The sequence below is a fragment of the Homarus americanus genome, unplaced genomic scaffold (genome assembly GCF_018991925.1).
Source record: "Homarus americanus isolate GMGI-L3 unplaced genomic scaffold, GMGI_Hamer_2.0 scaffold56333, whole genome shotgun sequence".
Classification (NCBI taxonomy): domain Eukaryota; kingdom Metazoa; phylum Arthropoda; class Malacostraca; order Decapoda; family Nephropidae; genus Homarus; species Homarus americanus.
The window spans coordinates 1,198,637-1,216,945 of NW_024734940.1; the positions used below are offsets into that span (position 1 = coordinate 1,198,637).

General features: G+C 41.1%; 1 protein-coding gene across 3 annotated transcripts; it reads right to left on the minus strand.

Annotated features, from left to right (window-relative positions):
• Positions 1-6,990: 6,990 nt before the first annotated feature.
• Positions 6,991-17,601, minus strand: LOC121870548. 3 transcript variants are annotated; one of them, XM_042372379.1, is made up of 4 exons: positions 17,379-17,601; positions 17,005-17,147; positions 16,334-16,557; positions 6,991-7,808 (listed from the first exon to the last, which is right to left on the minus strand). In XM_042372379.1, the coding sequence occupies exons 2-4, from the start codon at positions 17,006-17,008 to the stop codon at positions 7,299-7,301; spliced, it is 738 nt and encodes a 245-aa protein (XP_042228313.1). In that variant the 5' UTR covers positions 17,009-17,147; positions 17,379-17,601; the 3' UTR covers positions 6,991-7,298. The 3 variants fall into 3 exon arrangements, with proteins under 3 accessions (XP_042228313.1, XP_042228314.1, XP_042228315.1); XM_042372380.1 differs by having other exon boundaries at positions 17,545-17,598; XM_042372381.1 differs by having other exon boundaries at positions 17,530-17,571.
• Positions 17,602-18,309: the final 708 nt, after the last annotated feature.

The window sequence follows — 18,309 nt, forward strand, 5'->3', positions numbered from 1 at the left end:
GTAGTGGTTATTTGGAAGGTATTAGTTATGGTTGTTTAGTGAGTAGCGGTGGCGGTTGTTTGGTGGCCAGTGATTGTTTAATTGGTAATGATGGTGGTTGTTTGGTGAGGTATAGTGGTAGTGGTGATGGTTGTTTGGTGGGTAATGGTAGTGGTCGTGGTTGTTTGATGGATAGTGGTGGTGGTTGTTTGATGGGTAGTGGTAGTGGTGGTGGTTGTTTAGTGGGTAGTGGTGGTGGTTCTTTGGTGGGTCTTAGTAGTAATAGTGGTGGTTTTTTGGTGGGGGCGTATTAGTGGTGGTGGTTGTTTGATGGTTAGTGATTGTTTAGTGGGTAATGGCGGTGGTTGTTTGGTGGGTAGTTGTGGTTGTTGTTTAGTGAATAGTGGTGGTGGTTGTTTGGTTGGTAGTAGTAGTGGTTGCTTAGTAGGTAGTGGTGGTGATTGTTTGGTGGGTAGCGGTGATGGTTGTTTGGTGTCTTGTGGCGGTGGTTGTTTGGTGGATAGTGGTGGTGGTTGTTTCGTGGGTTGTAGTGGTTGTTGTTTCGTGGGTTGTAGTGGTTGTTGTTTGGTGAGTAGTGGTGGAGGTTGTTTCGTAGCTACTGATTGTTTAGTGGGTAATGGTGGTGGTTGTTTGGTGGGTGGTGTTGGTGGTTGTTTAGTAAATAGCGGTGGTGGTTGTTTGGTGGGTAGTAGTGGTGGTATTTTAATTGGTAGTGGTAGTGGTTATTTGGTGGATAGTGATGGTTACAGGTGTTCCCTGAGGAATCCAGTGATGGATAGGGAAACACCGGGTAACACTGAAGTCCGTTTATTAAGGGATAGGAGAAATACAAGTGGTGACTAGCGTGTGCTATGCAGACTGAGACTGCCTTGCCATATGGCAGCCTCGGGGCAATGTTGCAACATAACACGTGCAGTGTTGCCACGTAATTATATATATATAAATGCTACTCGGTACAGTAGCTTATTTACAAGGTTGCTACTCGGCACAGTAGCTTAGATGCATAACCTACAGATAGTGGTGGTGGTTGTTTGGTGGAGCTTAGTAGTGGTGGTGGTTGTTTGGTGGGTAGTGGTGTGGTTGTTCGGTGGGTAGTGGTTGTTTGGTGGGTACTGGGGGTGGTTGTTTGGTGGCATGTGGCGGTGGTTGTCTGTTACTGGAAGTTGTTTGGAGGGTAGAAGTAGTGATGGTGGTTATTTGGTGGCTTGTCGTGGTGGTTGTTTGTTACTGGTAGCTGTTTGGTGGGTAGAAGTAGTAATGGTCTTGTTTCGTGGGTAGTGGTGGTGGTGGTGGTTGTTTGTTGGGTAGTGGTGGTGGTTGTTTGATTGCTTGTTTGGTGATGGGACTGCAGTTGGCGGTGATAGTTACTGGTAGTCCTGGTAGTCTTACTTACCACCACCACCACCAATAGCATCCCTAGTACCACAATAATTGTTATTACCACCATTACTACAACTACAACCAATAACAACACTAATACCACAATCATTGTTATTACCACCACTATTACTATAACCAATAACATCTTTACTACCAGCACATTGTTGTTACCACAACTACTACTATTACTATAACCAATTGCATCACTACTACTACTACCATTATCATTCTTATCACCACTATTACTTCCACCATCTTTGTTATTAACAACAGTAATACTATTATTTTTTTTAATGGCCTCCATCCTCCCCTAATAGCCATACCTTCGCCACCATTTTATTACCTTAAAATTAAATATCCTAATACATAAGTAGCTATCCTAGCTATGTTGAGTTAGTTGAGCCACAGATCTATGCGGCATTCAGTGACTGTTGCCTCATAGGTAGGTAGGTAGTAGGCAGCTACCAAACAGGGAGGTACTACCGCCTGGGAAGATATTGGAAGCATAATGTGTTGTCTAATGGTAGACCCTGCTGCTATATGGCATCACGAAAATTGTGACCAAGTCCCAGGTTGCTGGTCTATCTTTCTGCCTCATTTACACACAATGCAGGGTCTCAACTGTCTCTCTTACTATTGACAACACCACAAATAAAACCGTACTCATTCTTGATCTATTTTATTCATTCTATTTTATTCTCCTATGTCAGTTGATATTAATACTGAAGCGGGGCCTTCTCGGATGGGTCCCACTGGTCGGGAAGGTTGTGAACCCCAGGGCCGACCTGATCATCATCAAGCTACTGGGGCCTCAACTAACGCCACCGCGGTTGCTGGAGGATCGGCTTTTTTCACACTTCATTTTTCCAACATTCGCGGACTGAGATCCAACTTTTCTTCTGTGGAGCACCATCTATCATCCTCTTCCCCCGGCCTCTTACTACTCTCCGAACTTCAACTGACCAAAGCAGCTTCACCCAAACCTTTTCAAGTCTCTAACTACAACCTTTATATCTACTTCCGTTCTAAGGAAGGTGTATGCGCCTACTGCAACACACGTACACCTATAACCCGACTCACGGATCTTGAATCTCCCCTTTATGATGTCATCTGGCTCAAAATATCTCTACCTACTGTGACTATTTTTCTTTGTTTCCTATACTGTTCTCCCAACTCTACCAACTATTTCGAACTCTTTGACTATCTCACTTCTTGCCATTAGTTGTTGCTATCGACACACCCCAACACCGAGATCCTCTCCCTAGGGGATTTCAATGTACATCACAGAGAGTGGCTTGGCTCTGCAAGGGATGACCCAGGTGGAGCCGAGGCACTCTCTTTTTCCTTACTTAATGATTTGGAACAAATAATCAAACACCATACACGCGTTCCTGATCGACACGATCAACTTGCTAACATTCTTGATCTTTGTTTCACCTCTAACCCCTCACACTATTCATACTCAATTTTTGCCCCCTTAGGGTCTTCTGAGCACAACCTTATTTCTATTAAATCAAACTGGGCACGACCACATCCCCCACCCCCCTCTAAACGTCAACTATGGCACTATCGGAGGGCAAGCTGGCAATCCTTGCGAGAATTCTTCACCGACTTTCCTTGGGATGAATGTTGTTTTTCCACTCGGGATGCCTCGGTATGTGCTGACAGCATTGCTGGGGTTATACAGGGCGATATGAGTGCATTTATCCCATCTTCTACCAAAACTTTCACATTACACTCATGGCTTGATCGCTCCTGCTCTCTTGCTTGATTGATTTTGATTTTGCCGCTTACAGCGGCTACTTTATTGTGCACCCCACACTCACCCTCCGAGCGGTAGCGCAAAAGGATTACAGAGTAGGGTTTACAAAGGGTCATAATAATTAACCCCCGTTGTCAGGATATTATGGCACTGAATGTTACACAGTATTTCATTTACGTTATTTGTTTAGTTCTATACATAAAGGGTAACTTATTCACAAATGCGTGAGTACAGGCGTGTGAGGCAGTATGTCTGGCCTCACACTTTGTTATTCACATTTACGTGAGAGGTATTCAAGCACATTGCGTATTTGGTTCTGTACATGAGAATTGATATAGTTACTAAGTGCAAAAAAGTGGATACAATCTTAATATGTCGGCTATCTTGCCATTAGAGATGAAGTGTTGTGCCATTTCACACACAGTGTGCTTGCAGGGTGAGAGATAGGGCATATCGAGCTATGAAACTATCTCCTCCTATTACCCACACCTCTTTTATTACTTCTAGGAATCGTTGTAAGGCTAGTCTTCGTAGGGCCAAGCGGAATTTTATTAAAAGAAAGACCGCTGTCCTGACTAATTCTTCCTCTAGTAAATCCTTTCTGGTCCTTATCTAAAAACATCTGTAACAACTTCTGCACGCCTTCTTTTCCTCCCCTCTTCCGTCCAAATAACTCTATAGCCAACTCTCCCCCTGACAAAGCCAACCTCTTTGGCACCTTATTCTCCTCTAATTCCACCTGAGACGATTCCCACTCTATCCCTCCTACCCCTGTACCTCCTACTGAACCTCTGCACTTGTCTATAATCTCCACTCGCAGGGTTGTCGGTGTGTTATCCAGGTTGGATGTGAGTAAGGCGCATGGACCGGACGGAATACCCCCTCGTGTTCTGAGGGAGTGTGCTGCAGCCCTGGCCCCTGTGCTTGCTCGCCTCTTTCGCCTTTACCTAAACACCCAAACTTTTCCTTCTTCTTGGAAGCATGCCTTGGTTCAGCCCATCCCAAAGAAGGGTGACCATTCTAATCTCTCTAACTATCGCCCCATTGCCCTAACTTCATCCCTCTCTAAGATTTTCGAAACTTTCTTGAACTCCCATTTTCTCCGTCACCTTGAACGCCTTTCTCTTTTGTCGGATCACCAGTATGACTTTCGCCAGGCGAGATCTACTGGTGATCTGCTCTCCTATTGCACCCATCTTTGGTCATCCTCTCTTAGTGATTATGGGGAAACTTTTGTCGTGGCTCTCGACATCTCCAAAGCATTTGACAGGGTATGGCACAAGTCTTTGCTATCTAAGCTTCCCTCTTTTGGTTTCTCTCCCCCACTTTGTTTTCTCATCTCTAACTTCCTTGAGAACCGATCCATGGCATTTGTTGTCGAGGGATCGATTTCTCGCTCTTTCTCTCCCAGTAGTGGCGTCCCACAGGGTTCTGTTCTTTCACAAACTCTCTTCCTTCTTTTCATCAATGATTTACTTCACACTACAACTAATTCTATCCATTCTTAACGCGGATCTGTGCAGCATCTCTGAATGGGGAGGTACAAACTTGGTTAAGTTCAATAGTAATAAAACTCAATATTTACCAATTACACTTTGTAAATTAGATGATCTCTTACCAATTACATTTCAGGACGCTATTATCCCCCCAAATTCTGAAATAAATATGTTAGGCCTCACCATTTCCTCCAATATGTCCTGGAAATCACACATCCTTAGTATAACTAAAGTTGCCTCCCGAAAGTTGGGAATGCTGTACAGATGCCGCAGCTACTTCACTCCTGAGCAGTTGCTCCAAGTATATAAGGGATTCATTCGTCATAACTTGGAGTACTGTTCTCATATCTGGGGTGGCTTTTTTTCTGTCCAGCTATTAGATAGGGTGGAATCAAAGGCATTTCGTCTTATTAACTCTCCTCCTTTAGTCGACAATCTCTTTTCCCTTTCTCTTCGCCGCAATGTTGCTTCACTATCTCTCTTTTACAGGAACTTTAACGGGCAATGTTCGGTGGATTTGGCATCCTGTGTACCGCCGGCAAGGCCGTGGGTTCGTAACACACGTCTTGCCCGCGTTGCCCACCGTGTCTCTGTGGATGTCGGTCACACGAGAATAACCCGTTATAGCACCTCCTTCTTTCCTCACACAGCCAAACTGTGGAATGCTCTGCCTTCTTCTGTGTTTCCATGCTCTTACAATCTAGCTCACTTTAAAAAGCTGGCTTTTCGGCATCTTCGTGGTGTAGATTAATATAGTATAACCTTTTTTTTCTATATTTACAATTTCTTTCCGTTCTTTTTTTTCCACCCCCCAGGCTCCGTTGTGGGTCGTTTGACCTGTGCCCGGGTGTGCTAATTCCCGTAAAAAAAGAAGAAAAAAAAGAAGTCAATATGTGCAACTGTTGTTGGCTTTGGGGCCGATGCTCTCGTTCCCCATGAGGCAGAGCAAAGCCGACCTAAGGAGAGAGAAGGAAAGTCGACATCTCATCCAGGCTGTAACATAACTTCAGGGCTGCTGCTTCTGTTCGGATAGCACCTCTGCGAGTGTGGCGTAGACGCATCTTGCACTTGGTCCCATCCCACCAGAGGTTGTGAACACTAGAGGAGTGAAGCTGCCTTGATCAACGTTCTGAATTCTCGCCCTGTATGCCCTTATCTTGTCGTTCTCGAGAGCTAAGTTACGGTGACATGCGGCCATGGAATAAAAAATCCTGATGTCGAAGAAGGCTTGCTGTCCCCACGTCCAGAATCCTCGAACACTGACGTCAACACAGGCTTCGTTGGATGTGTTTGAAGTCCTATGTTGGAAAATCTCACCGTCCAATGGAAGGAGGGTCGGTTCTACCCTGACATCACGGCAGATTTCCTTCAACATATTTGCTGTGAGATCCCTTACTTCGTCATGCCTCATGCATATAAAGCCCCCCTTTCTTGCAAACCTTCTTCTGGCCTACCGTACCTTAGAGCATGGCATCTGTAAATTCTTGTTTATTCAGACTTAAACCAATTGCCCTTATCGGTAACGTAGTTAACCAGTTCAAGGCGCCCACCTCCTGCGCAATAGCTACTTTTTTTTTTCAAATTCTCTGGTACTTGCAGCAACAGTTGCTGCAACTTATTGCTTTGGCCGTGCTGTCGTTCTGTCGTAATGGACCTTCGAATCTTGTTTACTTCACTGGTATCCACCTCCCCTGCTGCGTTCTGAGCTATTATGTGGTTTCTGAGGGCTGCCGTGAGCTTAATTGAATTTTGATGTTCGGTGGCAGCAATCTCCTCTGGATTGGTCAATCCCATTCCTCCCAGTCTCAGTGGTAGTGCAAGGAGTGATCTTTCTGCTGGGGTTAAGTGAGGGTGTTTCACTAATTTGGGAATGAAATTGATGCTGATAGCTTCTTCCAGAGGGTGGAGGAGGGGTCCGATACCAGGGATAGTGCGCATCAGGTAGTACCAGCGATGCTTGACTTTGTGGGTGAATGCCGCAAAAGCCGCATGTGGCTCTGTGTTAGCAATCTCAGACAGAGCTTGGATTTCCCTAACCCACTCATTCACCTTTCCCATTACGTACTCAGTCTTGAAGCCGCCGAGCCTATTACTGCGCCGAAGTGTCTTTGGCCATCCTTTGTTATTTTGACCTCACTTCCACCGAACACCTCCAATGCCCGTTCATAATGTTCTGGCTTCACAATGAGGAAGGACTTGCTGGCTTTTGGGTGGTTACTACTACTACTACTACTTTAAACTTTTTTTTTCATACTATTACTGCTACTACTATCACAATAACATTACTACCATCAACACCACCACCAATAATAATAATAATACAATGAGTGGTGAGGTACAGTAAAACACACATTACGGTACATGCCTTTATTACTGTGAGTAAACAACTAATATAAGGAGAAGTTTGTTGGTAATTTGGCTCACATGGGACGCAAGTGTATGTGTAAAATTATTTGTATTTAGGTATATTCTCAATGATGGTAAAACTAAATTTCCGCTGCTAAAGAAAAATTAGATATATAATCGAGGAATATCATATAATTACAAGTAATTCTAATCAAAAAAACATGTGACATAAACCACCTTCAAACTGGACTTAGCTCAATATAACAGAAGCTTTGTAACCAACTCTTGCTGCCAGCAACCACTCATCTGTCAACTCAGGGCCTGGCATTAACTAGTGGGCCCAAGACGTCGATGATGTACTGTAGTCCCAGAAGAGTCTGGCGGAGGACCCTGAAGCCTCGCTCGTTGCGCAGGACGGTGTTGCCACCCTTGTACATCCTTACAGACAGTTCCCCGATGAGGAGTTGGTTAGGCACCCTGTCACACAGACTCACCGAGGTCACTAGGGATTCAATCAGGTCTTCCAAGTTGGCGTGGACGCTGGACATATTGCTCAAAAAGACGTCCTCGTAAAGCGATTGGTCCATAAAGAGTGTCTCGAATGCTATAGTGTAACGCTGGATATAGCCAAGAATGATAACGAGGAGGTTCTTGACCTCGTGGTCGTTGTGTGGGGGGTGGTAGGGAGGCGGTGGCAGGGTTGGCAGCACATACATACACTCCTTCTCCTCCAGGTCACAAATCTCTACCGATATGTTGTCTCTACTACGGTCAAAATGTTGGTCCAGAATCGTCCAGTTAGCGTTAAAGTACTCCTGCTGTGCCTGTGAGAAGCAAAAAAAGTCATTACATAAATTTTTAACAAAGCTCATAATTATGAAGATCAGCAGTTATACATCCACAAACAATTTGAAGAGGAATGCTTCATTGTCCTCCATGTCAATCTTCTCTCCGACCACTCGTATGGTTAGTCTTAATTATTGAAAGACCTTAGTTGTTAAAGTGTAGTAATACATTAAGATCAGTATCCATCTCCCTCCTCCTTCACCACAACCACAGCACCTTGATAACATCTTACTAGTTTACAGGGCACAAAGAAGCAAATAATATATTTTTTTATTGTTATAAATCAAGGTGAAAAATCAAGGTAAAGTAATAAATATTTACATTAAATAATAGTTTATCCAATTTCAAAAATTTGTAATACCATCATTCAATCACAATAGTTGTCTACTAGTGTGATGGTTACCGGTGGACGAAGCCTCTAATTTCCAGCTCTAAGAATAACATTCATACATTTGCTATTAATAATAAATTTATTTTCTAAGAGCACCATCAGGTAGTAGGCAGCTACCAAACAGGGTGGTACAACTGCCTGGGAAGATATTGGAAGCATAATGTATTGTCTAATGGTAGACCCTGCTGCCATATGGCATCACGAAAATTGTGACCAAAACCCAGGTTGCTGATCTGACTTTCTGCCTAATTTAAACACAATTGCAGGGTCTCAATTGTTTCTCTTATTTTAACAACACAACATATATACTGTATATTGTTTATCACTCTTGATTTTTTTCATTTTTGTATTTCTTCATGGAACTTTATTATTATTATTATTATTATCATTATTATTATCATTATTATTATTATTACTATTAATATTAGTGCTATTACATTCCCCCCTAGGCCCCGATGTGGGTCAGTGACCTGTGCCCAGGTGGGCTAATCCCCGTAAAAAATAAATAAAAGCACGGCAGCTGAGGACTGCTATGCTACTTGTAAGACTCAGGGTGAACCGTTTTAGTCTACAACTCCAAGACTTTCTTCTCACAGGTCGCACCATAATGGGATTTGAATAGAAAATGATGTAGATTACATAGCCCACCTGAGGGGTAACAGGCTGCATTCACAAACCTCGAGGACACAAGTTCGATTCGTGCTGCCGGGTTAGGTTAAAGAGGTACATGGCTTTAATCAGAATTTTAGGTAATTATGATTTGACAACCCTTTTCTATGTAGAATAAGGGAGCTGATTCCAAAGAAAGCAGTCTTATTGATCCCAGGTACGGCAAAAGGGCCAGTATAGCCACTCTTTGGCCAAATATGGCAAAAATCTAACTTTTTTTTTTCGAACGAACACTCTATTGATATCATTTTACTTATAATGAACTCCCGAATCGTCTGCCCTACCATTTTATGGCCAAAGGTTGACCAAGGAATAATTATCTGATCAATTTGGCCAACCTTTTGCCATATATGGCCAGTTTTGGGTTAACCAGATATATATAAATATAAATATAAATATATATATATATATATATATATATATATATATATATATATATATATATATATATATATATATATATATATATATATATATATATATATATATATATGTAACCTGTCGGAATTTACTAGACTTTATTTTCTCACTTGACTTGGGGTTTATTAAAGACTATTAGATGGTAATGGCAATGGAAGCGCCCCTTAGTGAGAAATCCCGAACCAGCACAGGTGCACTTAAATTTACTAACAAAATGAATTGTCCGTGACCCGTGGAAGGATAGCGTCTGTGACTGGGATGAATGAGACACTGTAAATTTTAGACACTTATATTCCCTCCAACTACAAACACAATCAAATAATGGTGCACCAATATGCGCACCTCTTAACTTGAACTTAAAACACTACTCTGAGGAATAAAAGTTATACATGATATTGAAATTATTAGAAACTCAGGCAACAATAAATTTAAAGTAGTAAGAAATGTTGCTTGCACACATGAAACAGGCCTTAAGGGTTTTCACAGAATAATATCCACCACTGCGGAAGTGGTATAAAAATAAGAAATTATTAATTCCACCATGAATAGGCCTAAAGGGCACTCGATATAATTATGTTACACCAACAGATGCAGGCCTTAAGGGTTTTCAACAAAATAATATCAGTCACTGAGGAAATGGTATTAAAAAATAAGAAATTAAATACTCTACAATGAATAGGCCTTAAGGGCACTCAATATAATTATGTTACACCAACAGATGCACACCTCCTAACCTAACTTAAACACTACTCTGGGGAACAAAGGTTATATCTGAGATTGAAACTATAAAGAAATTTTAAATGCACACAGCATACATGAGTAACTGAAAAAATAGTATTAACTACACACAAAAATATTGTCACTATTATAAAGACGTTACTGAGTCCAATACCCGTGAACCATGCTCCCTAACCTAACACACACACACAGATTCCACCTGCACTCCGTAGTCGTTTAAGGCACAACCAACAGGCACCCGTAGTTGAAGGCTCAAATCAGCCTTTCTCCACCTTGGAAAGTGTACCTCTAAACTCCACTGACTCTTGGCCCCAGTGTGCGACCCTGTATCACTCAGCTAGCTTCACTTTACCCCAGGTACATCCATAAAGCGGAAGGGAGTGAGCCAATCAGACCTTGTACAGTTGAGAGAAGCTTTAGCTTCCCGTTAGCAAGAGGGTTTCACGAAGCTGCTTGAAACATGTGGTATTGTGAGCCGAGGTAGAGGAGAGCTGATGACCCCAACGATCGTCCCGTCGTCAGCTGGGCACCCAGACGGCTAGATTCCCTCAAGAGATCCTTTGATACCCCGCTAAACAGTGACAGGCCTACACTGATCGGTCCAATGGCGACAATCGCCACCCTCAATTATCAACGGCAGTCTCAAACGGCAGTCAATCTCTCGCAGTCAAGTGGGTCCTGGCGGAAACCCTAAAATGAACTCACTGTTAGCTCTAGTTAACTTTATCACTGCCCTATCTAAACCCTGTCTGAGATTGAATGAGACTTACTTGTTATACTGCAATAGCGCAGCACAGGTGACTAGACCACGTGACTATTTCTGTGGACGGACGCGCAGGGATGTCCTGTAGGTCCAATCGCTTTCACCTGACTGAGGACCAGCCAGCGTCGCTCCTCTCCAAGGCGCTAGCTTAGGCCTACGTGACATATTTTCCGCCTAAGTAATAACTCCTTGGGACACCCGTGACATTATTCAGACTGATAAACGATCTATAATAATTTCAAATTCAATAATAGTCCCTTAACTTCATGAATCGCATCATTATTAATTCGGCAAATTACATTTAATATCACTTAGGCCTAGTTCCACAACCTCTCGCTATGTGCAGGGAGCGCTCTCTTCCCTCCGACGACCTTGAAAGCTCAGTATCGCCAATGGCGCGGTGTTTGAAATTACGAAATTTCTGAATATTACATATATATATATATATATATATATATATATATATATATATATATATATATATATATATATATATATATATATATATATATATATATATATATATATATATATATATATATATATATATACACACATATATTTCATGTAGCTCCACAATGAAAACGTGGATAAGATATATCTTGATAAAATCACACGGGGAAAAGGGAAACAACGGAGCACCTTAGCTTTCGTCTTTATTCAAGACAACTTCAGAGGCAACTGGATTACATAGACAAAGAGAGGCTTAAATATACAGGGTGACCTTATTTAACATGAGGTCAGTTCATAATGATGTCATCCACTAATCCCCACACCAACACCAGCACACACGTAGAGAAGCTTAAGAGAAAGGGGGCGACGTGACTAGTCAGGTCAGGTCAGGTAAAAAATAAGGGACCCACTAAATAACTATCCTACATCTAGGTCCAAGGTTTTCAAAGCATTTTTAACCTTGGGCCACTGAGAAATAAATTTAGGTAACATTATATCAATTTTGTACTGACCATCACTAGGGTTTATTGATTTTAATTTGTTTGATTAAGGAATTAAAATCAATAAACCTTAGTGATGGTCAGTACACAGCTGATAATATGTTACATAAATTTATTTGTCAGTGGCCCAAGGTTAAAAATGCTTTGAAAACCTTGGAGCTAGATGTAGGATAGTTATTTAGTGGGTCCCGTATTTTTTACCTGACCTGAGTAGTCACGTCGCCCCCCATTCTCTTAAGCTCCTCTACGTGAGCGTTGGTGTGTTCGTTGATAAATGGCAACCATTCTATGGCAACGACTACCTGAACAGTCGTGACCTGTGGCGGCTCGTGAAAAAAAAAATGGAGGGACTGCAAGCCTCACACCGAGTCCCCACCAAACAATAAGCATGGAATTTCAGAACAGTACAAGCAGGAACAAAGAATATACACGCCAGTTTAACATCAGTGTTTATCAGAAATGTGAATGGCTCTGTGGTTGTGACGAGGCAAATACTTTATTCTGCTTTCCATGCTTATTGTTTGGTGGGGACTCGGTGTGAGGCTTGCAGTCCCTCCATTTTTTTTGTCACGAGTAGCCACTGGTCGTGACGGAGTACACTTGTCTCGTGCGGGGGTAAAGACGTTGTCTGCATCCCTGGAGCGTGAAATTGTCACTCCAAAGCGGGGGTTTTGCCAGTAGAGAGAGGTTAGAGTAAATGGGAGTCAAAAAACAAGCAGGTCCTGGGAAGTAAAATTGGTTACTCAGGACAAGGGGCAAAACCGGACCAGGGAAGGGTAGGTTTAAATGTATACTATGCAAACAGTAGGAGCATTAGAAATAAAATAGACTTGATGAGAGCGGTCGTATGTACCGAGAATGTAGACGTCATAGCAATCACCGAAACTTGGATGAATCTGGCGAGCAAAATTTTTTATCCGAGTACCACATAGAAGGGTACAACCTTTTTCACAAGGACAGGTAAGGTAGGAAGGGGGGAGGGGTCACACTCTTCGTCAAGGACACATTAAAATGTTGTATTAATAAATCAATAAAGGGTGAAATAGGAACCGTGTCTGTATGGGTAGAAATTACAGAAGGAAGAGAAAACTAATTATGGGAGTGATTTACAGACCCCAAAGTCTTGGGAAGGAAACAGCTCAGCCCATATGGCAGGAAATGAGTAGGGCAGCATAATATAACAATCTGTGCATTATGGGGGATTTCAACTTCAGAAATATTGACTGGGACAACATTGTAGGTGACTATGAATCTGAAGACTTCCTAGATGCAGTACAGGACAATTTTTTGAAACAACTAATTACAGAACCTACTAGAGGTGACAATATATTAGACCTAGTATTAACAACTAAAGAAAATATCATCAGAGATATCACAGTAGGGGAAGAACTAAGTAACAGTGATCACAGAGAAATCAGGTTCACCCTAAATTGAGAAATGAAAAACAATGACAATATGGTCAGAGTCCCAAACTTTGATTGGCGGATTATCAGGGATTAAGAAGGTACCTAGGTGAGATCACCTGGGAACAGTCAGGTCAGTCCCAGGTATGAATGGGTGAGGTCACATGTGACACAACATTTGATCATGAATATAATATGTTCACTCGTGTACTACGTAAAGCACAAGAACAAAATATACCATACAGAAAAATTAGGTCAAATAAGAATGAGCCAAGGTGGATGACCAGAAAACTTAAACATGACATAGGAATAAAGAAAGGAATTTATAAGAAATTAAAGGGAGGGGAGGAGCAGCTCAGAAATAGGTATAATGAACTATCTAGGGATGTTAAGAAAAATGTAAGGAAAGCAAAGAGAGACTACGAAATCAGGATAGCAAGAGATCCAAGGCGAATCCCAAGGGATTTTTCCAGGTAGATAGAACAAAGGTCAAGGACAATGTTGGGCCTTTAAAGTCAGGGGGAGGGGAGTGATCGATGACAGTGAAATAATAAGCAAAGCATTGAACAGCTACTTTTTATCAGTTTTCACAGAAGAAATTCACGAGGGAATTCCAGAGATGGAACTGATATGTAGGGGAAAGGAAGAAGAGAAATTAAATAATATCACTTTCAGAAAAGAGTATGTTTTTAAGAGGATAAATAAATTACAGAATACATAATACCCAGGGCCGGATTAAATTTTCCCTCGAGTCTTGAAAGAGTGTAGGGAACAGATTAGCAGACACTTCATAAATTTATTTACAAGATCATTGGACACGGGAGTTGTGCCAGACTTGTGGAAACAGGCAAATGTAGCACCTATATTCAAAAAGGGAGACAGAGCATCAGCGTCAAATTACGGGTCGATCAGTTTGACGTCAGTAGTGGTGAAATTTCTAGAATCAATTATAGTAAATAGCATCCGATCGCATTTATAGAAAAGCAAATTAATCTACGACCCTCAACATGGGTTTACAAAGGGAAAATCTTGTCCAACAAATCTGCTGACGGTTTTTAGGAAAGTCTTCGAGATAGTAGATAATGACGAAAATTACGATGTTATTTACTTAGACTTTAGCAAAACATTTGACATAGTACCGCATCAGAGGCTTCTGAGAAAAGTTAAGGCCCATGATATCGAGGGGAAGTTTTAAATTGGATAAAATCATGGCTCACCGGTAGAACGCAGAGGGTCAGCGTAAATGGTGTTAAATCTGAGTGGGGCTGTGTAACCAGTGGGGTTCCCCAGGGGTCAGTACTAGGCCCACCCTTGTTCAAAATCTACATAAACGATCTAGATACTGGGATCAGCAGTGACATAAACAAGTTTGCGGATGACACCAAAATAGGGAGGCAGATTAATTCAGGGCAGGATGCAAATGCACTACAGGAGGATTTAAATAAGTTGCACGAATGGTCAGAAAAATGGCAAATCAAATTCAACACCAGCAAATGCAGCGTACTTAATATTGGAAGAACAAATACTGTCAAAGTATACAGCCTTAAAAACATCAACCTAGGGAAGTCGACTTGTGAGAGAGACTTAGGGGTACTTGTAAGCCCGGACCTACGGCCTAGAAAACAGTGCGTTAATGTTCGAAATAAGGCAAACAGAGTATTAGGTTTTATATCTAGAAGTATAAGTAATAAGAGTGCAGAGGTCTTATTGCAACTATATCTTGCGCTAGTCAGGCCGCACCTCGATTATGCGGTTTAGTTCTGGTGCCCTTATTATAGAATGGATATCAATTCACTGGAGTCGGTGCAGCGAAGAATGAGGAAAATGATTCCGGGACTTAGAAACCTTCCCTATAAAGACGAAGAGTGCGGGGAGATATGCTAAAAGTATTTAAGTGGGTGAAAGGAATCAATAAAGGGGATATAGATAAAGTTCTTATAATATCCGAGCAGCATAGGACTCGTAGCAACGGATTTAAGTTGGATAAGTTTATGTTTAGGAGGGAGATAGGAAGGAACTGGTTCACAAATAGGGTGGTGGACGAGTGGAACAAGCTTAGCAACTTTGTAGTAAGAGCTGGAACGCTGGAAAGTTTTAAAAGGAGGCTAGATAGATTCATGGATGATAGAGATTGGTAGTAACTCTCGACAGGAGCTGCCATGCACAGGCCAACCAGCCTATTGCAGACACATTATTTTCTTATATTCTTATGTTCTTATGGTGTGGGGATTAGTGGATGACATCATTATGACCTGACCTTATGTTTAATAAGGTCACCCTGTATATTTAAGCCTCTCTTTGTCCATGTAATCTAGTTGCCTCTGAAGATGACAGTGAACAAATAAGCAAAGCATTGAACAGCTACTTTATATATATATATATATATATATATATATATATATATATATATATATATATATATATATATATATATATATATATATATATATATATATATATATATATATATATATATATATATATATATATATATATATATATATATATAATATTTGATGTAGATCCACAATGAAAACGTGGATAAGATAAATCTTGATAACATCACACAGGGATAAGGGAAACAATGGAGCACCTTAGTTTTCTTCTTTTTCAAGAATATGTGTTGAATAAAGACGAAAGTGTTTAAGCGTATAATCTAGATAAGTAAGTGCGCTAGTCAACAACACGTAGAAATCAAGAGATATACGAGTACGCGTTTCATCTCGAGATAATGGTTGTAGTTATTATGTTATTATTGCGCCTCAACAGCGATGGTGTTTGAGTACATAACAAGTTTAGTAATTACACTATTCTAATCATATTAAAAAGAGAGAGATAACACCCTCTATTAAATATGGTTGTTTTTTTTCTAATGGTATTACTACGCTTCGACAACAAAGGTTTTTAAGCGCATAGCAAGAAGGGCAGCAATACACTGGTCTAACAACAATAAACATTATGAGATATAGAAATCTCTGTGTTAAGAATATGGATGTTACCATGGGCAACACAATCTTAGAATATACAACGTTTGTTTGAATGGAGATTAATTATGTTATTTCTGGTCTGTTTCTGAATGTATGTGTGTGTTTGTTAGCTTGTGTGTGAGTTTGATTTTGTTACACAGTAAGACAAATTCAGCAGGCTAATGACACAAAACACTCACGTAATTGTCCTTAAAGTTATTGATAATGTCTCGTATCAACTTGACCTCCAGTATAACCTCCTCAACATTCACGCAGGTTATGTTCACTGCTGCCACCTTCCCACCTGAGGCGCTGCTGATGAGGTTGGGTTTGACTTGAACGTCCCGGGGAGCCTGGGTGAGGCAGAAGGCCGCCCACGCCCACAGTAACAGCAGTCTGAAAGTCAAAGCAATCCCTCGTTGACCTGAGGGAAGGACCACACTTCGTTAGTACCTTCACCAAGTAGGATGTTAGGTGTGATGATGTCATTGCAGGTGTGTGATACATATACTGTACACCCCAACACATCATATGCTGAAATATTGGTGTATGAGAGAAGCAACATACAATAATTTGAAATTGAAACACACACACACACACACACACACACACACATGTAATCATTATAACGAAATGTACTCATAATTATATTTAGTTATATTGACGGAAATAGAAATAACATAATACAACTCTGGACCCCTAATTAGTGACTATCAATATTATGGATTATACTGCCGTCTATAGAAACGAAATTGATAAAATGACAAAAATCAATGTTTGTAGAAATTAATGATTTATTCTATTATTTGATAGTGTTGATCTTAAATTAATGCTGTGAACTTAGAGAATTTTCGGAAAAAAAGAAACTTACTCATTTTTTGATGAGTTACTTCGGTACGTTTTCTCTTTTACTAACACACTCAGCAACTATACACGGAGGGGAATAGCGGTTTCTTTTTTAAACAGATGGTGGTGTTTTGAAGTGTTGCGTCCTCCTTTGGTATAGAAATTAAACTGAAACCAAAGACAGAAGTTGAATAGCAGAGGCACAGCCAGGAACCCCTTCAGTAGAAACCTATACCACCGGCAGGCAATTAATAACATATTCGGCAGAAACTAGAACTACTGTTCAAGTGAAGAATCGAGACGGTGACTGCCAGTCCTGCATTAGAAACCAAATGAACATGGGAGGCAGCTTCTCTTTCCACCAGAAACCACAGGATAGACCAAATACTCAACACCTACTGCGGAATGGAACAAGGAGAAAGTTAGAATTCCAATCTCATATTGTGATACAGTTGGACTGTGATACTTTGACACTTCAGCTGTGATACACTTGAGCTATGATACTTGAGCGATGACACTTGATCTGTGATACACTTGAATTGCAACACACTTGGGGCTATGATACCCTTAGACTGCCATATGCTTGATTGAATGCTGGCACCTTTCTAACTTGCCGTTGTATACTAACATGGTGTTTTTATCTGCCCGCGGTTGTGTCTACTCGGGAACAATGTTATCTTTTACTGTTAGTGTGACTGTCGAGGCTTCACACAACCTTCCTTCTGCCAGTATCCGCCCCCGTGATTTATTCTGTCATCTCCATTATTTGCTGAGTCCCGATTAATTATCCGTGGGATGTCTACTATCTAATGGTTGTTGATTAATCATGGGGCGCCCATCTTCCATGGGGTGCCAATTATCCATAGGTTGTCTATCATCCATGGGGTATCAATTATTATAAATGGAGTGCCAATTATTTATAGGGTGCCAGTTATCCATGAAGTGCCAATTATCTATGGGATGCCAATTATTCATGGGGGTGCCAATTATGCTTGGGATGCCAATTATCCATGGATTGCATATCATCCATGTGGTGAAAAATATTCGTGGGGTGCCAATTATCCATGGATTGCCTGTTATCCATGGGGTGCCTTTTATCCATGGGATGACTTTATCTATTGGATCTCTACTACCCGTGTAGGCACAGTTATCCAAGTTGTCTCAGCATCTCATTTCATATCCAAGAGCTTTAAAACAGTGTGTAATACATACGCTATGTATGTGTGTATCTGTGTATATGTCTCTCAATGTATGCGCTTTCTTGACGCTGTGTAAGCGTGTTTTTTTAGTTGGTAGTGTGGATGTGCATGCTTATTTGTGTATGCTAGTG

Bases quoted from the DNA above. Each gene is read 5' to 3' on its own strand.
- LOC121870548 (XM_042372379.1), bottom strand. The intron at 7,809-16,333 runs GTGAGTGTTTTG...TGCTTCTCACAG, and splicing joins ATAACTTTAAGGACAATTAC to GCACAGCAGGAGTACTTTAA.